This window comes from Microtus oregoni, unplaced genomic scaffold (genome assembly GCF_018167655.1).
Source record: "Microtus oregoni isolate MIOR12 unplaced genomic scaffold, Mior012 000064F_ref0000363, whole genome shotgun sequence".
In the NCBI taxonomy this organism is placed as follows: domain Eukaryota; kingdom Metazoa; phylum Chordata; class Mammalia; order Rodentia; family Cricetidae; genus Microtus; species Microtus oregoni.
Genome location: NW_024543874.1, coordinates 3,140,906 through 3,162,623, shown reverse-complemented (window position 1 = coordinate 3,162,623; position 21,718 = coordinate 3,140,906). Strand labels below are relative to the sequence as shown.

General features: G+C 41.8%; 1 protein-coding gene across 5 annotated transcripts; it reads left to right on the top strand.

Moving 5' to 3' along the window:
* The first annotated feature begins 475 nt into the window (after nucleotides 1–475).
* Fam221a (family with sequence similarity 221 member A) lies at nucleotides 476–20,968 on the top strand. 5 transcript variants are annotated; one of them, XM_041640769.1, is made up of 8 exons: nucleotides 476–540; nucleotides 5,503–5,676; nucleotides 9,059–9,249; nucleotides 11,087–11,293; nucleotides 16,493–16,609; nucleotides 18,016–18,018; nucleotides 18,497–18,576; nucleotides 20,900–20,968. In XM_041640769.1, the coding sequence occupies exons 1-8, from the start codon at nucleotides 476–478 to the stop codon at nucleotides 20,966–20,968; spliced, it is 906 nt and encodes a 301-aa protein (XP_041496703.1). The 5 variants fall into 5 exon arrangements, with proteins under 5 accessions (XP_041496703.1, XP_041496702.1, XP_041496704.1 ...); XM_041640768.1 differs by lacking the exon at nucleotides 18,016–18,018; XM_041640770.1 differs by lacking the exons at nucleotides 16,493–16,609; nucleotides 18,016–18,018 and adding an exon at nucleotides 14,257–14,259.
* Nucleotides 20,969–21,718: the final 750 nt, after the last annotated feature.

Genomic DNA, 21,718 nt, shown 5'->3' with positions numbered 1-21,718 from the left:
CCAGGTAGCGAAGAGGGCCAGGCGAGTAATCCTGAGGGCTGGTGGAGAGGTTTAGTCAATCCAGAGATGGGTCGGAGTGGGCGTGGCTATGGAGGGCGTGGTATAAAGAAGGGGCGTGGCGCTAGGGCAGGCGGGGTGCAAGGGGCGGGCGTGGCGATAGGGAGGGAAGTAACTCTGGGGAAGGTTAGGGCGGAGCTAAATGGGGCGGAGCCCGGGGCGAGGGCGAGGCTAATAGGGGAGAAACTGAGGGGGAGAGGGCGGTGCTAAACGGGAGGAGCTGTGGGGACGAGGGCGGGACTAAGGGGCGGAGCTAAGCGCGAGGAGGTAGGGGCGGGGTCGGGCGAAGGCGGAGCTCAGAGGGGCGGGGCCTGATAGTTTCCGGCGGCAAGGCTGGTGTTCGCGCGCAGGTCCTCGCTTGGCGGCTGCAGGGCCGCCTCAGGGCTCGAGGCGAGGGCTTCTTTCGCTTCCTGGGGCCATGGAGCGGCTGACGTTGCCTCCCGGCGGCGCGGCGGCGGTAGACGAGTACCTGGAGTACCGAAGGTGAGGCCTTAATCTGCTTCCCGGGGCGGACTCCGTTCTCGGCTGAGTCTCTCGTCGTCAGAGCACTGTGGGGCGAGCAGGGATCGGGCAAGAGCTTTAGGGTTCCGGGAGTCCGTTCCTGGGCTGTTCGGGAGGCCTGGATTAATTTCACATTTTCTCTTCTGTGATTAAATATGCCGACAGACGGTTCTATTCTTTAATGAGTCTCTTCCGAGACCTCTTGAGTCTCACCTGACAAGAGGGGTGATTAATGACTTTTATAGTGGGTCCTTTTTTGTTTTTCTTAGTAACAGTTGAAGCAGTCGGGACCTATAAAAGTTAGTAGACGTCAGTTTGCACATTTAATTCAGTGATGGGTAAGGCGTGAACTGATGAATGCACTTCCAACCCTAGGGAGATGGTTTTAGGACTTGGTTTCAGAGATTTCTCTCCGAAGCAGGGGGCACATCTGCTTGCTCCTTTGGCTCAAGGTTGCACTAAGGCTGATAGATACATCAGCCTCTAAGTTCCTATCTCCTAAGTTTCATTTTGGCAGTTGGGAAACTGGGAAAATGGGGTTTACAGACCACTTGTCAGGAGTATGTGTGGGAACAAAAGAAAGGCTAGAAGTGTGGTGCTTCCCCCAAGTCATTTGGGGGCATCTATCTAGGCAGTTGGGTTTCCCGGCATACTGCTGCATTAGTGTGGTAATGTTTAGAACTTTCTGAAGATTTTCAACAGGAAATTTGAGATGTAACAGCTTGATCATTCTATCTGTCAGGTTTCTAAAGCTATGATAAAACACCACGGTCGAAAGCAACATGAGGAGGAAGGGGTTGATTTCATTTACAGCTTGAAGTCCATCATCTGGGGAATTCAAGGCAGGAGCTAATTGCAGTGCCCATGGAGGGGTGAAGCTTGCTTTGCAGCTCAGGGCTTGCTCAGCCTGCTTTTTTTTTATTTTTTATTTTATTTTATTTTATTGCACCCTAGACACTGCCTAGGAGTGGCACTGAGCACAGTGAACTGGGCCTTTCTACATCAATCAGCAAACAAAGCTACAGGCTTGCCCACAGGCCCAATCTAGTTGGGGGCATTTTCTCAATTGAGATTTTATATTTCTATATGATTCTCAAGTTGGCGTCAAACTAGCTAGCCCACAGTCTTCATGGCAGGTCTGCCCATCACATGTTTACCCTCTTACCTCCAGCGGGGCTGGCGTCATTCCTTTCGGCTCTCTGGCTTTCCCCTTGAGGAAGTCACTTGATCCCGAGGCTGACCGAATGAAGACTTACATATTTACAAACATGGATTGGACTTTCACTTGTCTCTTGTCCAGAAAATGCTAGGGACAGGCTCATCTGAAATTATTTGTGCAAGTGTAAGTATCATGGGACATGTCCCTTTACGAGAGGTTATCATGTCCTTTAACCATCAACAAGCTTTGAGAGACATGAGGACTTGGGCTCCTAGATATAAAAGGGCTATATGGGGAGGCTCCCGAAATGATCTCCATCAGAAATAAACTTTCCAACACAGTCAGTAGCCCAGGCCTGACATTTCAACCCAGAGGGCCGTGAGTTCAAGGTCAGTCAAAACCACGGGTGGAGAACCTGCTCAAAAACTAAGGACTGAGCTGTAGCTCAGTGGTAGAACCATTGCCTAGCACTTGGGAGGCCTGGGTTCTGCAAACACAGAAAAAATACCAAACGAAGGCTTCTTCACAGTTTTCTTTAACTTTGACTTAGCTTGGGTGGGAGGCGTCTGGAGGGAGTATACAGTCTTTCTACTCAAAGTGTCAGAAGGTGGGTCCCCTGGCATCCCGCCTCACCTGGGGCTTACTCAGACTCAGTGACTGAGTTCTGCAGTGAACCAGAGGCGCTGGAGACCACGGATGTACAATAAAGTCTGAGTGCTCAGTTTGGAAATGTAAACACCAGCATTCTCTTTAAAGGTCTGCATTTGACTTAAGAGCTTTCTGGTACTCTTGATATTCTTTGATGGCTATAGTAAAACCTTATCTCAAATAAGTTCATTATTAAGAACTATTGTGTGTATCTAGAATGTTTAAGCAAAGAAGAGAAAAATCAAAAGAATAAAGGAGAGAGCCAGAGGGTGAGCATTTGGGAAGAGGAGGAACTGAGCACAGGCAATGGACACAGGAGTGAAAGAGGATGGTACAAAGCTGTTTTTCTAGTCCTAACTCTGTCATTGATGTGGGAGTGATTTCTTATTAATAAAGAAACTGCCTAGACCCATTTGATAGGCCAACCCTTAGGTAGGCGGAGTAAACAGAACGGAATGCTGGGAGAAAGAAGCTGAGTCAGGGAGTCGCCATGGTTCTCCCACTCCAGGCAGATGCAAGTTAAGATCATTCCTGGTAAGCCAGCTCATGGGCTACAGCAGATTATTAGAAATGGGCTAATCCAGGTGCGAGAGCTAGCCTAGAAGAGGCTAGATAGAAATGGGCCAAGCAGTGTTTAAAAGAATACAGTTTCCGTGTAATTATTTCGGGTAAAGCTAGCCGGGTGGCGGGACACAGCCCGCCGCTCCGTATTTCAACATGTCATAGACTTTTTTGTTTTCTTGGCAGATAAGTGTATAGAAATATATTCCATGCTGTAAGTATAACATCTAATGTGAAGCTCACAGCTTCGGAAAGGGCATTCTAACATTGTAGCTTTGGGGCTGGTTAATTTCAGTGTGTGAAATTTTATTTGCCAGTTTATTAAAAAAAAAGATAATTGTGTTGATTGTATAGCTTATAAATTGGGTTTTCATTTTCTCTTCTTCCTTCCTTCTCCCTTTCTTCTTCTTTTTTTTTGTTGTTTGTTTTTTTAAGACAGGGTTTCTCAGTGTAGCTCGGGCTGTACTGGAACTTGCTTTGTAGATCAGGCTGGCTTTGAACTCCGATTCTGCCACCTGCCTCTGGGTTTCGATTTTCTACTGCAACCAGCTGTTTCAAAGCATGGAGAAGTATGTAATGTACAAAAAAAAATCACATAAACATTCTATAAATAATACGTCATGGGGGCTGGAGAGATGGCTCAGTGGTTAAGAGCATTGCCTGCTCTTCCAAAGGTTCTGAGTTCAATTCCCAGCAACCACATGGTGGCTCACAACCATCTGTAATGAGGTCTGGTGCCCTCTTCTGGCCTGCAGACATACATACAGACAGAATATTGTATACATAATAAATAAATATTTAAAAAAATAACACGTCAGCCAAGATGTGAAATAAGTAAATAAAGAATTATTTAAAGAAGAAATTAAAGGGAGATATTTTCAAAGAGAAATTTCTTCCGCTGTGAACAATTGAAAAATTTTTTAAATTGTATTTTTTCTTTCTTCTAGCAAAGCAATTTTCCCCCATAGAAATAGTTTTCTTTTTCATAAGATTTTGGAATCTTATGAAACTTCAAAACGTCTGATCACCCATTATAAACCATGACTTTGACCTTGTGTAAATTGAAACATTTCAAGGTTTTCAGAGCTCACATGACTTTCAGCTTCTGTCCAGAGGTCAGGTAGGCCAAAATGTTATGTTGACTTCTGCACTAATAGAGTTTTAATTTTAGGTACTATTTCCTTGGTTTGTTTTGTTTTTTTTCGAGACATGGTTTCTCTATGTAGCTCTGGCTATCCTGGAACTTGCTCTGTAGACCAGGGTATCCTTGAACTCACAGAGATCTGCCTGCTTCTGCCTCCCGAGAGCTAGGATTAAAGGTGTGAATTAAAGTACTGTTTTAAAAGGGTAAAAACATAACTTTTAGAGGTTTAAGCTCAAGATTTGTATTTTCTCTAGACAGGGGCTTGCTGTGTATTTCAGGCTGGCCTCTAATTCATCTTCCTGCCTTAGCCATTTCAGATGGGATTTCGGGAGGACACCACATCTGGTTTCAGATCTAGCTTTTAATGAATGAATGTTTGTTTCAGAATTAAGGAGCTACTGAGATGAGTAGTGATGATCACTGATAGACCTTGATCAGTGTAGAGTCCCCTTTCTGCTGCTGTGATGAAATGCCATGAGCAAGAGAAGTTGAAGAAGGAAGGATTTGTTTGGGCTTATGGTTCCAGAGGGGTTAGAGTCCATTATGGCGGGGATTATGACATGGTGGCAAGAACAGGAAGGTGGCTGACCATTTTTTGTCTGCACACAGGAAGCAGAGACAGACAGAACAGGAAGTGGAGAAAAGCTATAATCTCTCAATGCTGGCTTTGAGCAATGTACTTCCTCCAGCATGGGTGCACCCCTAAAGGTTCCATGATGTCACCAAACAGTTCCCACCAACTGAAGACCAAGTGTTCAGATACAAGAACCTATGGGGACATTTTTCAGTCAGACTGCCACAATCAGTGAAGTCATGTTTAAAAATTGTTACTTACAATCTTTTATATGGGAAGAGAATAGAGAAAAGATTTCTTTCTTCAGACATCCCTGGGTTCATAGCAAAAGTACCTAAAATAAAAGGAAGATTGACAAGGGAAACACTTACAGAGTCAAGTTTATGTGGCATGGGAGTGAAAAAAAAATAAACACACAGGAAATACTGTAACCTTATGCTTAGGTTTATGGAATGGGGACCAGCCAGAGAGAAACATAACCCAAGGACAGCAGGGTATGACCTAATGGCAATGAACTGTTTGTGTAGATCCATCTGTAAGTATGTGGGTGGAAGGAGGCTCCTCCTGGAACAAGGGGTAGGACCCGTTTCAGGGAAGGTGGGAGTAGCGGTCCCACTTTGACTGTTTGCTCAAGAAGGTGCTTGCCAAGTGTCGGGGGAGGTGTGGTACATCCTGGACTCCATCAGAAGCAGCAGTTTTATTGTTACCGTTTGCAGTTTGACTATGTATTTGTGTTGAAAGGAAAAATCCAAAGTCAAAGCTACTTTTTATTTAAATATACAAGAATAATTTAATTTTAGAGTTTAGTATTTTGGGCCTGGAAAAATTTCAGGGTTATAAGAATACTTTTTGTTGTAGAATTGTTGGTGAGGACGATGGAGGGAAACTGTTTACTCCTGAAGAGTATGAAGAGTACAAGAAAAAGGTCTTACCCATGCGTGTACAGAACAGGTTATTTGTGAGCTGGCGGTCACCAACAGGAATGGACTGTAAACTCATCGGCCCAGAGACACTGTGTTTTTGTACACATAGGTAAGATAATGCATCATTTATTTTAAAAAAATTTTATTTTTACTTATGTATATGTGTGTGTCTTGGTGGATATGTGCATGTGAGTGCAGGTGCCTTTGAAGCCAGAGGCATCAGATATGCCTGGAGCTGGGGTTACAAATGGTTGTGAGCCACCTGAGAGGCAGGGAAGCGGATTCTGCAGGAACAGTGGGCACACTCAACTGATGAGCCATCTCTCCAGCCTACTTTAGTGCTTGTTAATGAAAATGAAAGTTATGGCAAATACATGTCTTCCTCCTATAAATAACATTGTGATGATTAAGAAGCATTTGATGCCAGCATTTACATAATGCACTAGGATTATGTAAAGGTTTTTAAACGTATAATAAACCCCCGTACTGTGTTAAAACTCATCACAGGGTCTGTCACCATGAGCAACTCTTATTTTGCCATTGGCAAAACCAGAGGATGGTGTTTGTCCAGAGGTCTTTCGGTGTGGTGAAGGTAGCACCTACTGGTCCCATTATTAGAAAAATAGGACATGGGGTCACACTGACCCGCGCTGGTCAGACTACTTACTCATCCACAGGTAGACCCATTTCTCAGGATTACGAATCACTCTTTACATCCGCAGGGAGCTGGGTTGGTGTTTTCCACTCTGTATTTGTTGGCTCGGTTCTTTGTGAGAGGGTTCCATTATGCAGTCCAGGCTGGCCTGGAACTTGCTGTGCAATCATCCCATGTAGCCTCAAACTCATGCTTCTCCTGTCTGCCGGCTGCTGGGATGACAGGTGCGACCACCATACCTGGCCCCTACCTTGAACAGACAAAAAAATACAAATTCTTCTGACTTCAAATGGCTGTGTTCAAGAACATCATTGAGAGAAGAGACGTGAGAGGTCAGTCATGATGTGCGTTGTTTGTATTGTTGTGCAATACATTCCTTCAGATTTTTATATCATCTCACAATTGTAAATAGCAAAATGACCAACGTGCGTTGTAAAAAGTACAAAATGGAAAATCCACCGAACCTAGTACTTTTTCTTAGGGACCAGGTTTGACTTTTTGTTCTAAGGAATCCATTGAAGGGGAACCGCCCTGCTTCAACAGCAACCTGCGAGGCTCTTTCTGAGAGACTCTTTGTCTAGTTGCTATTTACAGAGTTGTAGTTTGCCAAAAGTTGTTAGGCAGTTGCTAGGATGAGTAATGTGTGTAGATTGACTTTAGACTTACCTAGAAACCATAACCAAAAGCACTGTGGAGGACTGGAGGATGATGGGTACATGTTGATATTTGTCAAAACTGAAGGGGTTGGGCAAATGTGTGGTAGTCTTATGATTTATGCTTGTGAATGTCTAGTGCCAGTTTCTGTGTGGAATTTGTGCAGTCTGGAAATGACCCTCGAAATCCAACCCAACGACGAAGAAATTTCTCTGTGGTATTCCTCACTTAATGAAATTCCTGTCTCACACATGTTTTTCTGTTTATATAAGTGAAACATGGTTATTAAGAGAAACAGGGCATATATAGAAAGTAGAACACTCACCACCCGAAGCCTGCTGCTGTTAGTGCTTCCCATTTTGCCTGTATAATTTCTCTTTGCAGTGTTCACTTAGTTGTATTCTGTGTATTCATAAAACAACACTGTCTTTTCACGATCGAATCACAGGAAATGTGCATGCATGCGGCTATTAGCAATCTCAAGGCAGGTCTCAAATAACTAGTCCATGTCTCAACTAGTCCACTGTTGTTCTCCAAACTGTGAGTGAGACTCCAGGGTGCCAGGCAGAAAGGCAGGTTACAGGAGTGGGAACTCCAATTGCTGTTCTTCCTTTGGCTTTAACCATCTAAATTCTAAATATTTTATATATAGTATTGTGATTCTCTGGTTTTCTTTTGTCACTCTCTTTAGATTAAAAAAACACTGCTCTCTAGTAATGGATTTGTCCATTCCCTTTTTGCCTATTATACATAAATATCTACTAGTGTGTGTACTATTGTCAACACTGCCTTTATGTGAAACCCTTATCTATATGTGAAATTATTTACTTGAGGTGTGTTTTCCAAAATTAATTTCCAGGGTAAGAGGATGGAATTTTTAAAGTTTCTTGAAACACCAAATGGAACTGGTTGTTTTGTCATAACCTCTTTTCAAAAACAAAAAAAATTGATTTTTTATTATTTTATGTGTATGCAAAACCAAAAACACACACCTTAAAATACCTTATCAATACCATTACTTCATTTTGATGTTGAAAGTTAAAAATTAAATTATAGTTAAGTAAATATCATTAATATTTTATTAAATTTGTTTTAGGTTTAGATAGCAAAGCATAAAAATAAATTTAAGTGATGTACTTTGATGAAAACAATTCTTTTAAAAAAAACCTTACATTTATATTAATTCATTTATTGTGTATGTGTGTGTATATGTGTACATGCGTGAGGTCAGTGGGTCCAGAAGAACAAACTCAGGACAGTAGGCTTTGTAGCAAGTCCCTTTACCCACCGAGGCATCTCTCAGGCCCTCTTAGTTTCTTGGTGTGCTAGGACACTCATTGTCTTGTACATAGCATGCAAATGCTCTACCTACCTAACCTTACAAATTTCATATAATTTTACTCTCTCTGCGTGTGTGTGTGTGTGTGTGTGTGTGTGTGTGTGTGAGAGAGAGAGAGAGAGAGAGAGAGAGAGAGAGAGAGAGAGGGGAGAGGAGAGAGGACACAGATATACTATGACACAGTGTGACAGTGTGGATGTGCAGAGGACAACTTGAGGGGAGCAGTTCTCTCCTCCCACCATGGAGCTTTTATGGAGTCATAGTTGTGGCAGCAAACGCCTTTACCCTCTGAGCCATCTCACCACTTCCCTCACACCTTAGGTTTTCCATGGGGTCTTGTATAGCTCAGGCTGGCCTTAAACTCATGATCCTCCTGCCTCCACTTTCTCAATACCACTGCACGCACTGTCTTGATGGAAAGCAAATTTTTTGTAAGGCGCTATTTTGTATGGCTGGTTATATTTTAGTCATGGTACATTGGCTGAGTATACTTGATGCTTGGGTTTGATTTCCAGTATAGTCCCTAAAGAGGAGCTTTTTCATCCCTTGAGGATATGCATCCACACTGAAGAACTGCAATGACGAGTATTGTAAGGGAATTATATTCCTTTATACAATTGTAAAACTTCTTACGTAACCAAAAATTAAAATCTGAAAAGGTGACGACTACTGACCGACCAAAGCAGATAGAAATACTGAATGTGGGAGTGGTTACTTTTACCTTATTAATATGAATAGCAAAAGATAAAAACAGAATCAAAACAATTACATATGCATTTAATAGACAACAAATTGTAATGTTTGACAATATCCAAATTGTGTTTGTGTTTCTATTTTTAAAAGGTACAAACAGCATAAAACTGACTTTGAAACAGTCCCACAGCAGCGCCCCATTGAGCTGCCTTGCCGAGTGACTGGGTGCCAGTGTAAGGCTTACCACTATGTTCCTCTGAATGGTACCCAGCCTGTTCGCTGCAGGTGCAAGCACTTTGCTGACCAGCACAGTGCTGCACTTGGCTTCGCATGCAATTCCTGTAAGTTCCATTTTATACACAGTTGCAGACCGTTTTTAGTTCCTCCCCTCCCTCCCTCCCTCCCTCCCTCCCTCCCTTCCTTTTGTTTTTTTGTTATTTGTTTTTCGAGACAGGGTTTCTCTGTAGCTTGGAGCCTGTCCTGGAACTAGCTTTTGTAGACCAGGCAGGCCTCTAACTCACAGAGATCTATCTGCCTGTCTCTGCTTCTCGAGTGCTGGGATTAAAGGTGTGTGCCACCACTGCCCGGTGATGAATTTTTGTAACAATTTATTTGGCTACAAAGCAAAATTCAATGGGTAGATACTCAGTTCCTGGTATGATTTATAATAATAAACTTCAGTGTCATAGAATTTAAATGATTTAAGTAATAGGAATATATTTTAAAGAATTACTAGATACCACCTTATTAAAAGTTTTTTAAATTAAATTTAATGTGTCTGGGTGCTTTGTCTACATGCATGTCTGAACCACATGTGTGTTTGGTGTATGTGGAGGCCAGAAAAGGGTGTCATATCCCTGGAACTGGAGTTATAGATGGCTGCGAGCTGCCGTGTGGGTGCTGGGATTAAACCCGGGTCCTCTAGAAGAATCTCTCTAGTTCTGATTAAAAGTTGTCAATAACAGGAGAGATGGCACCGCAGTAAAAACACTGTTTTTGTAGAGGACCCAGGTTCAGTTCCAGCACCTACATGATGGCTTACAAAACACTGTGCACATTCGTACATTCAGGAAAAACACTCATATACATTAAAATAAATAAACCTAAAAAATGACAAAAATGTTTTTAATAATGAGAGTTTAGTCAGTCTGGTTCCTTTTTGCTATGGGGGTTGGTGTTGGGGATTGATCCAAGGTCTCATGAATGCTAGGCAAGCCCTCTACCACTGAGCTACACCCACAGCCCTAAATTAATTCTTTATAGACTTTTAAAAGAGGAATTTTATAGGTAAAGAAGATACAACAACCTGACAGACATTTTATATTTTCTGACTACGGGTGCTCAGCCAGTAAATTCTACATGTAGCAGTTCCAAATCCAGAACAGACCTGAAGCAGTTCTGACTTGCAGTATTCTGGATAAGGATACTCAACCCGAGACACATTTTTACTGACAAGAGCAGCAGTAAATGTGTTTCATCTGCCAAGAATGGCATTAGTTGCATAAAATTTAGGAGCTTTGGTTCCCATACACAGGTATAAGTGGTGTGAGCAGGTAAAGATTTTACATTGTATGTTCTGGTCTCCATTCCACTATGGCTACTTTAAAAAGTTGTGTGTGTGTGTGTGTGTGTGTGTGTGTGTGTGTTTGCATGCATGCATCTGGTGCTGGCAGAAGCCAGAAGAGGGCATTAGACCCCTGGAGCTGGAGTTGCAGACAGTAGTGAGCCACCATGTAGGTGCTGAGAACTGAAGGACAGTGCATGCTTTTAACCCCCTGAACCATCTCCAGCCTTTATTTATTTTATTTTCTAGAGACAGGGTTTTGCTGTGTAAACTAGTCTGGCCTGAGAGTTGTGATCCTCCTGTCTCAGCCATCCAAGTGCTAAGCTTCCAGGAGTTCACCACAGTGCTCAGCTTTAGTGTAGCTTTTGAGGAAGAGGGTCTGCATTTTCGGGCACTCAGGTTTTTAACTCAGTGTCTTTTGGGCCCAGTTGGTGTTTGAAACATTTTCCCCTCAGTGTGTACTTAGCCACTTCAGCATCTGTAGAGTAGTCGTGACGGGAGATAAGAGGTGCGGGCTTGAAGGACCTACCCCTAGCTGGCTTTGCCTAAGATACATGTCTTAGGGTGGGCAGCTTAGCATTTATTAACGGTTTACCCTTTGTGTCTTAATCCAGGCTCCAAGTGTTCAGGCTTCCACAGCTGTTTCACTTGTGCCTGTGGCCAGCCGGCATATGCCCACGACACAGTGGTGGAAACACGGCAAGAAAGGTTGGCTCAGGGCAAACCAGTAGGACAGGATGTTCCTTATGCGGCAATGGGAGGTTTAACTGGTTTCAGCTCATTGGCAGAAGGCTACATGCGCTTAGATGACAGTGGCATTGGTGAGTGAAAGCATCTGAAGTGTGAACTTGGCACAAGGTGCACTAATAGTAATGAATCCTTACTTTTTTTTTCTTTCCCGAGACAGAGTTTCTCTGTGTAGCAGACCCCCCCCCCCCCCCCGGCTGTCCTGGAACTAACTCACTTTGTAGACCAGGCTGGCCTTGAACTCACAGAGACCCACCAACTGCCTCTGTCTCCCAAGTGCTGGGATTAAAGGTGTGCACCATCACCACCTGGCCTTATTTAGCATTTTATCGTCATATTTTTTTTCCAGAAAATTTTCCTTATTTGATTTGTGTCTTACAAAAATTGCTGTACTATACAACGTATTGTTATAGAAAACTTACAAAACACAAAAGATTATTCTGTCTTTCATACTTAATCCAAACCTGAGTCCATCCATGTTCCTGTTTATTGAAGAAGCTGGATGACACTTTTGTTTGATATGATAGAGTTACTTGTTACTTTATTATGTGCAACTTGCTATTGTTATGTTCCTGCTCTTTCTCCTCCCTCCTCAGTTTTCCTTTCCTTTTTTTTTTCATCTTTTCTCATTGACCTATTCTTCCTGTTTGTGTTCATCTGTCAAAATTATGATACTTTTTATATATTTTCTATTTTACATAATTGTATAATCACATAAACAAAATTTTCTGTAGATTGAATTACATGATTTTCTTAGGCTCATGCAACAGCTTCAGAAAACCCAAAGCAAGTACAAAATTGATGATAATGAAGGTTGAAGCTTTGTAGTGCTCTCAGTTGTTCCAACCACTTCTCATGATCTCATTTATTAAAGCGAGTCTGTGGGGGTAAGTTAAGATTTCTGCTTTACTGATGAGCAATAGATATACTACATTGGCTGTTCTTCATCAGTTAGTAGGACTGGCTTCAGCCTAGAGATTGCTCTGAACTCCTGGGTCTGCCTCACTCTTGTCTCTTTCTGTATAGGCACCGTATTATTTTCATTACTGTGGGCTCACAGTAAGTAAATGAATTAACTTACGATTTAATTTTACTACTTCAGAATATTTCTGACCTATTTTTAAAATTTTTCAGAAATTTGGCCTAATTTTTTTAATAAAAACATCACAATATTTTAATTAAAAGCACATTGAATATGCAGATTAATATAGAAAGAACTGATAGTTTATAATATTTTATCTTCATTGATTTGTGCTCTTCTGTACAGACAAGTAGAATTCTGAAATTATTTTTCTAGAAAGCCCACACAATTCTTATTTCTATTTAATCTCTAAATTTTTTTTTCTTTTAAACACTGCTTGGCCCATTAGTTTTAACCTCTCATTGGCTAGCTCTTACATATTGATCTAACCCATTTCTAATATTCTGTGTAGCACCACGAGCTGGCTTACCAGGAAAGATCTTAACCTGCATCTGTCTGGAGTGGGAGAATCATGGCGACTGCTTGACTCGGCTTCTTTCTCCCAGCATTCTGTTCTGTCTACTCTGCCTACCTAATTTTCTGTCCTATCAGAGGCCAAGCAGTTTCTTTATTAATTAACCAATGAAAGCAACAGATAGACAAATGACCTTAACCAATAGACAGATGACCCTTCTCCATCATTTCCCTTTTTTCTGTTTAAACAAAAAAGAAAGGCGTTCACTTTGACATAGTAAAATTACATATAACAAAACAGTTATCAAGCAAGAATTACAGTTACAATATTTATATCTATTTTATCTTTTATCATAACTAAGGAAAACTATAACTATCCATTTATTTTTCAACTCCATCAAAGACTCCAGAAGGATATAATATTACCTAAGCCAACAAGAAGTACAAAGCTCTAGAAGTGACAGAGACATCTTCGCTGTCTGGACAGTCACCCAAAGTTCTTTTGTACCGTTGGGACATCCATCTTTGGCCTACAGGCCCATAGTTTCCAGCAAACATTTCCATGAAGCAGGAAATTTTAAAGACAGTCACTGTCTGCTGTGTTCTGCAGAATGTCTTGCAGACTCTTTTATGAATCAGGAACCCCATCTCACCTTTAGGCAAGTTCAGCAGTCCTCTCTCTGCGGGTTCTTTGTGTCCAGTTTATGCATCAGTCCAGGAAGGAGCAGTTTCTTGCCCAAATGTCTAACCAACTCCATAAGGAGCCTCTCGATGCCCATCTTCCTCTTGAAGTAGATTGGTGCTGCCAGGAGCAGACGTGTCTCATTGTCATGAAAAACCCAGGAAAGATCTTAACCTGCGTCTGTCTGGAGTGGGAGAATCATGGCGACTCTTAATCTCTAAAATTTTTAAAAATTACATTTGTGCACTGTGTGTATGTATGTGTAGGCGCACATGTATATGCATGAGAACACATATGGAGCCCAGACAACAACTTTTTGGAGTACCTCTATCGTGTGGAACCTCAATCTTGGGAGTTTTAGATAGATTTTCAGTACAGTTTGCAAATAATGATATTTTTGCTTCTCCCCAGGTGCTTCCAAATCTTTTTATTAATAGTTTTACAGCTGTCCTGAATAGTGGTGGTGAATATTTGTCTAATATTTATTTAATTATCTAATTAATATTTATCTAATATTTATCCCTCAAGTCTGCGGTGTAAAGCAGTCTTGCCTTCATATTCCTTTTCTATTTCTGTGATAAGACATCATTTCCTAGGCAGCTAACTTAGAAAAGAAAGTGTTTAATTCGGGCTTATGGTTCCAGAGGGTTGAGTCCATGGTGGGGGAACGAAGGCCTGACTGTAGGAATAGCTGAGAGCGTACATCTTGAGCCACAACTAGGAGGTAGAGAGCTAATGGGGGATGACATGGGCATTTGAAACCTCAAAGCCCAACCCCAGTGACGCAGCTCTTCCAACAAGGTCACACCTGCTAATATTCCTCAGACGGTTTCATCAACTGGGAACACATTCAGACATGAGCCTATTGGCCATTCTTAGTCAACCACCACAACCCATGAGGGAGGGGTGGTAAGGGAAAGTGGGTGAGGAGAGGAGATCCAGAAGTTTCTGCCCCGTTGAAGGACCACCCAGGGCTGTGAGGCTTCTGCTCGCAGCCATGTAGAGTTCTAAACAGTGGTGCTCTTTGGCTGGGACTTAATTCCTTTGTGATTTAGAAGCAGTCCGTAATTCCCAGCTCTCAGGAGAGCTGGACAGACAGCTGAGCTGTGAGATGATAGGTCTGCCATGCAGTCTATTGTAGTGGGGCTAAGGTGACCCCAGAGCATAGCTGAAGGTGGGTCCCCATCACTGGAAGATTCGGTATGGGAAGTGACAGGCACTGGAGCCTGGTAGAGTCTGCACTTGCAGTGAGAGTAAATGGGAGCCCATGAGGCCCTGTCTTATGCCAGCTCTTACCACTGGAGACCAGGAACCCATGCGACAAGTGAGGCTGTACAGACCCACTTGGACTGAGCCTCCCATGTCCCCACCGTCACAGGAAGGCATGGTGGAGATGGGCAGGGTTAGGGATTGGAAGAATGAGTGCTTTTTCTGAGCTGTGTGCTTTAGGAGCTAAGACTGGCTTGTCAGCCAGTTAGACTGAAAATTCATTTCCAAGGAGGTGGTTTCTGAGGAAGGATGGTTTGATCTGTTTCTCTGTAGCTTCCTTCTTTTTGGTTCAAGAGTTAATGCCTTTAGCAGTTTTTGTAGTTTGTGGGCAGTGTATGTTTCTTGTTCATTGAAGAAAGAACTTCATTTTTCATACTTGGTTGTTCTAGTTTGCTTTTCTGTTGACTGTTTTAAAACTGCCCCCAAACAACTCGGAGAGGAAAGGGTTACAAGTGATGATCTGTCATTGAGTGAGGCCATACAGGAACCTGGAGGCAGGCACTGAAACAGACTGTGGAAGAATGCTTCTTACTGGTTTAGGGTAGGATGCATGCCATTAATCCCAGAACTGAGGAGGCAGATGCAGGGGAACTCTGTGAGTTTGAGGCCAGCCTATTCTACATAGACCCCATCTAACAAAACAAAACAAAACAAAAACTCCAAATATATAACCAGCCCAGGATCACTTGCCCAAGGATGACACCACCCGCAGTGGACTGGGTTCTCCTCCACCAGTCTTTTTTTTTTTTTTTTTAAATTAGGGTTTCTCTGTGTATCCCTGAAACTTGCTCTGTAGACCAAGCTGGCCTTGAACTCAGAGATCCGCCTGTGTCTCCTTCCCAAGTGCTGGAATTAAAGGTTAATGACACCACCACCCAACAATCATTTCTTTTTTTTTTTTTAAATAAATGTATTTTTATTTTGGTGTGTGTATGTAAGTCACATGTATACAGGTGCCTTTGGAAGCCAGGGGAGGGTGTTAGATTGCATGGAGCTGGTGATACAGGTGTTTATGAACGACCTGATATGGATTCTGGGGACTGAACTCAGATCCTCTGGAAGAGTAATGCTCTTAACCACTGAGCCATCCGTCCAGCCCCATCAGTCATTTCTAATCAGGAAGTGCAAAGACATGCTGTCAGGACAGCCTGATAGAGGCATTCCTCAAAAGATGCTCCCTCTTCTCAGATGACTCTAGTTTGTGTCCAGCTGACGAACACCGCAGATCACTGGTTTTCTAGTAAGGAGTGGATTAGAGGTTCAGTTTGCCTCATACTGAATGCTGTTTTAGTGTTTTATAACTATATTAGATCTGATACTTATTTCTGGACATAGGTATACAATATTTTTTCCTTTGGTGGAAGCGTTTATGAGAAATGCAAAATACTTTTTTAAAGCTATTTTTTTTCTTTATGTGGTAGATAAGAATTTAAAATAAAAATTCATTGGGCTGGAGAGATTGCTGAGTGATTAAGAGAACTTGTTGCACTTGCAGAGGACCTGGGTTTGATTCCCAGAATTAACATGGAAGATCACAACTGTATAACTCCATTTTCAGGGGATCTAACACCTGGGCACCAGGCATACACATTACACAGACATACATGCAGGCAACACACTCATACACAGAAAATAAAAGTAATTTAAAATAAAAATTCCTGTTTGTTTCCTTGTGCTTGTCGTTGTTTTTTGATTTTGTGTATTCTTTTGAGTTGGGGTCTCACTGTACTCTTTAAACTGGCCTAATGCCTCACTTCCTAAGTATGGGATTATAGACAGGACTTCTTCCTGGCAGTTCTGCTGATGTTCTGATCTATATAAATGATGAATTGCATCCATCTTTATGGAGAGAGATTGATTTCCATCCTCTGGATCTTCTGTCCCCAGGTGCACCCTCAGTTGCAGTTTTGGAGTCCCCAGTTTCGGCCATGGACCACCCATTCCTCAGAGCCTTGCAGATGCCATCTACTTCTGCGTCACAAACACTAACAGATGGCAATGAAGGTAAAAGAAGTACTTTTGGGTGTACAATCTAACAATATGGAGCTTTGATGTGCTTCCCAGGCGACCAGGGTAAGGACTGTACCAGTGTCTAATTTAGTGAGCCAGTGAGTTTTTACTGGGGTTGCTAACAGCGTCGTGAGGAGCAGGGATAGCTCAAGAAAGCTGCTTTACCGGAAAGACCCCAACTCAGGACAACCCAAGTTGGGGATCTCTTCCACAGTCTGGCTTTCTCTGCCCACAGCAGCTGTTTACTCCTGTTTTTCACAGCTGGGAGAATCTTGGGAATTCTCGTTTTTCTCCAGTGGTGGCCTTTTGTTTACCTCCCATTTCCCTGTGAGGCTGTAAAGGAAAAAAGCCTCCTCCCCCCTCCTGCAGGCAATGTTTCAGTTTGGAAGGAATGTTGCAATTCCCAGGAACCTGGGTCTATGCGCTGAGTCCAACCCCACTCCAGCACTCACACAGACACATATAAAAACGATTTTAAGGCGGGCGATGGTGGCGCACGCCTTTAATCCCAGCACTCAGGAGGCAGAGGCAGGCGGATCTCTGTGAGTTCGAGACCAGCCTGGTCTACAAAGCGAGTTCCAGGACAGGCTCCAAAGCCACAGAGAAACCCTGTCTCGAAAAAGCAAAAAAAAAAAAAACAAAACCGATTTTAAATTCCTTTCAGAACACTAAACCAACTATTGGTTAATTTTTTTTTTCACTTTGTTCTAGTTATTTTATTTGCAGATGATAGTTACACATACATCAGATGATTTTTTAAATCAAATTTACTTCTTATAGGCTTCAGGGAATAATGCTATTTTCTATTTATTTATTTATTTATTTATTTAAGATTTCTGTCTCCTCCCCGCCACAGCCTCCCATTTCCCTCCCCTCCCCCAATCAAGTCCCCCTCTCTCATCAGCCCGAAGAGCAGTCAGGGTTCCCTGCCCTGTGGGAAGTCCAAGGCCCTCCCACCTCCATCCAGGTCTAGTAAGGTGAACATCCAAACAGCCTAGGCTCCCACACAGCCAGTACTTGCAGTAGGATCAAAACCCAGTGTCATTGTTCTTGACTTCTCAGCAGTCCTCATTGTCCGCTATGTTCAGCGAGTCTGGTTTTATCCCATGCTTTTTGCACAGAAGTGGAAAAAATTGACTTTATGAAAGCAATATTGGTTAATTTTTACAAAATAAACACCATGAAAGATGGTTAAACTATTTTAGTTCTGGAACTTTCAAAGCAGTTAGTATCATTTCTATTGTTGCCTATAGACAGCCTCAATAGTGTACAATGCTGTATATTATCTCATAAGGTATGATGTGGATTCTAGTTACATCCTAAAAATAGTTGGAAAATAAGTGTATTTGTGTGTGTGTGTGCGCGCGCGCATGTGGAGTTCTGAGGACAACTTGCTGAAGTTGGTGCTTTCCTTCCAACACATGTGTCCTGGGAACTCAACTTAGGTTGGTGACAAGTACCTTTACCTATCAAACCATCTGTGGTTCCTCTCTTTTACTTTCTGATGCAGCGGTGTAGCCTAACGTAGCGTGGATTGCTATGTAGGGAGTCCACTTGAACTCTTCCTGCCTCTCTCAGTGGCTTGGATTTAGGTATAAGCTCTGTGCCTACTTCTAGGCTACTCAAATGGAATAGCCGTATGGGGTTGTTTAATGGGAACCAATTGAATATTTAGAGAATGTTTGCCATGGAAAAATCACTTTTGTGATGGAATTCTTGTAGAGAAAGAATTTAATATGAGACCACTAGGTCATTTCCGGTTTGAACAATAAACTATTATTCCTTGGTATAAGGGAGTTCTGCCTCCTCCCCATCTCCTTCTGGGGAGAGGGCACGTAATGTTATAAATACACAACTTGAATTTTTCTCTCACGTTACTAGGTCCAAGCACTCAGATTTCTTCCTTAAGGAAACCTGAAGAGGATGATATGGCTTACTTTGAAAGGCGATACCAGGAAAGGGTAAGTGTTTGCGGAAATTTACTTGCATAAGGCTTTACTTGAAACACAGATACCACTGAAGATTCAATCGAGTATGTGCAGCATCACTGAAAATAGTTTGTAAAGGGTTAACTCACAGCTGGTATTGGGCTTTAAGGCTTCCTTAGAACAATGCAGATAGAAATAGCACCAGTGAGTAAATGGACTCATCTACCAGCTGATTTGTGAAACTCATAAATATATTGATTAAATACAGAAGTAAAATAAACATCAACCAACTGCATATTTGTTAATTATGTGTATTGAATTTTTTATACATGATTTAAAGTTTTTTACATAAGTAATTGTCAGGGGAGAGGCTGGTTAATGAGTGCAGCGGTGAAGCTGGGTAGGAGGAGCACATTCTAATGTTCTGTAGCATACCAGGAATGCTCGACTGTACTTCAAAATGGCTAGCAGAGAGGATTTGAATGGCTTTAAAACACAGGAGTGGTTTATGTTTGAGGTAATAGATATGCCAACTACCTTAGTGCAATTATTAGACGTTTTATGCTGTATTGGACCACACTGCAGCTCGCCAGTATACATAATTAACTACTCTCCTTTTACTTTGTTGTCCCCCCATGATGCCTAGCTCAGCTCACCATGAAATGGAGGATCTAGAAGTAGAATATTAAATAAATTCCATGCATGAGCACAGGAGGTGAAAAGAGAACAAGATTACCTCAGCTGCCTCCATGAGGAATCCTGAAGTTGGGGGGCAGGTTCTGAATTTGGGAAGGGGCATCCTGGACACAATTTAGGCCAGAGATAAATGGCAGACCATTTTGCAGTGATAGAAACTATCGCTATCTGTGCTATAATCACGTATCATTTGTGACTGTATAAGTCTAGATTTAAATAAAATTAAAAATGAAACAATTTTCCTTAGCTGCACGAGCCATGGCTTAAGTTCTCAGTAGCCACAGGATCTAGCAGCTCCCACGGACACAGCAAAGATACCTCCTTTCCACCACTGCAGAGTTCTTTTGCAGCGCTCTGTCCGGATTACTTTAACAAAATAGCGTAAACTAAGTAGCTTATAAACAATAGAAGCTTACTAAGTTTTTGAGGCCAGGAAGCCTTAGTGAAGACATTTGCAGATTTGGTATCCTGTGAGAGCTGCCTTCCGGTCCATATTTGGTACCTTCTTGGTGTGTGGTTGTGAACGAGGTAAGGCAGCTAGCTCTCTGGCATCTTTTTCTTTTTTTAAAATTGATTTTTATTGATCTCTACAGCTCTCCCTTGCTCCTTTAGTCTCCCCTCGTCTCTTCTCCTCTTCTGTTTCCTCCTGTTCTGTCCTGTCCTTTCTCATTCCCTTTCTGCTGGAAATCAAGTTTTGGTACTTGCTAGGCAAGTGTTCTGCCACTGAGCTACACCGTCCTCCTGACTTTTTTTTTTTTTTTGGTTTCTTTTTAAAAAAATGTTTATTTTTTGAGAATTTAATACATGTATATAATTTATTTTGGTCATATTCAATCCCTGTTCCATTTCCCCTTGTGCTGTCTCTTAAGCTCAAAGGTCCTGTTTTCACTTTGGGCCCTTTATTTTTTGTTTGTCCCCTTGAAGTTTTTTTTTTTTTAATATTTATTTATTATGTATACAATATTCTGTCTGTATGTCTGCAGGCCAGAAGAGGGTACCAGATCTCATTACAGATGGTTGTGAGCCACCATGTGGTTGCTGGGAATTGAACTCAGGACCTTTGGAAGAGCAGGCAATGCTCTTAACCACTGAGCCATCTCTCCAGCCCCTGTCCCCTTGAAGTTTGAGGCTGAGATGGTGTGCCTGGGAGTTGTCCTGAGTGGCCGTGACGAAGAAGTAGATGTGCTGGTGTTATGGGGAGTCCCTGCTGTCATGAGAAGGTTCATGTTCCTCAGTTAGGCAGCTGCCACTTAGGGTCCCTGGGGACTCTGGGATCCTAGGAACTCACCCTGACTGGTGCCGGTGCGTCACAGATGATCCTGTTGAATTAGGTTTATTCTGTAACTGCAGGAAACAGACAGGCCAGGTGCACTGTCAGGATTTTAAGCATTCAGAAATACTCCAGTAACATTTCAGATTTATTTTTATCCAAGGCAATATTAGTTTATATATTCTTCCTATCAAATTTCTGAAAAGCTAAAGCCGGTCATTTGAAGAATGCCGTCATGCACCATTAATGATCAGATTTTGGTGTTAGTGTTTAACAGTTAATAACTCTGGCATGACTATGCTAAATAAGGCATGGCTAACAAGGTATGATATGTATAGCTTTATTTAGGATAATTTAAATATTTTATCAATAAATGTTTTAAATTTACAGGTAAAAATGGAAAAATCTGCTAAGCAGAAAGGAAAAGCTCTGTTGCCACCAGGTACAAAACCTTCTTGAAGTCTGTTGGACAAGCCACCTTCTGGACACATCTCTATTTATTTATTATCTCTCGATCTGTGTACGTTCTTATTGTATAAATATGTCTTTTTGAATTTTGTTTATCTTTATTGAAACAAGTGAAATGAAATTATTTTTGCCAGAATTCCTGACGTAGCACTTTCTATGCTTTTTAAATGTGGTCTACTATGTAGCCCAGGCTGGTGCTGAAGTCACAGTACTCCCGCCACAGCACACGTATGTTTTCTCTCTCTCAGCGAGTTATATATGTTATTTTCATATTATTAGAACCCTGAAACTATTTAAATATTTTTAGCATATTATATTTAACTTTTGTAGGCTATCTATAAAATTAAACAAATAAATACTGGTCAGTTTTTCATTCAAAATGGAAAGTTACAACCATTAGGTTTTACTTTTTAAGCTTTGGAATGTTAACTTATTTTAATTAAAAATTATATTTTAATTACAAGTCTCTTTCTAATAAAAATCACTTGAGTTTTTACATTGTCTTACAAACTTGTCCATTGGGTATAGGTGTATTGTACACCTGCAGTGAAGCACGCGCGCACACATACACGCGCACACACACACACACCTGTATGTAGTAAAAATTTAATTAAAAAATAACCTAAGGCAGTTGTATGACAAATGACACTTGTCCTTCTCACACCCCATTCCTGCTACCTTACACTGACTCCAGATTAATAATGAGGGTCAGGTCTCACTGCACCCCTTTGGGGAATAGTC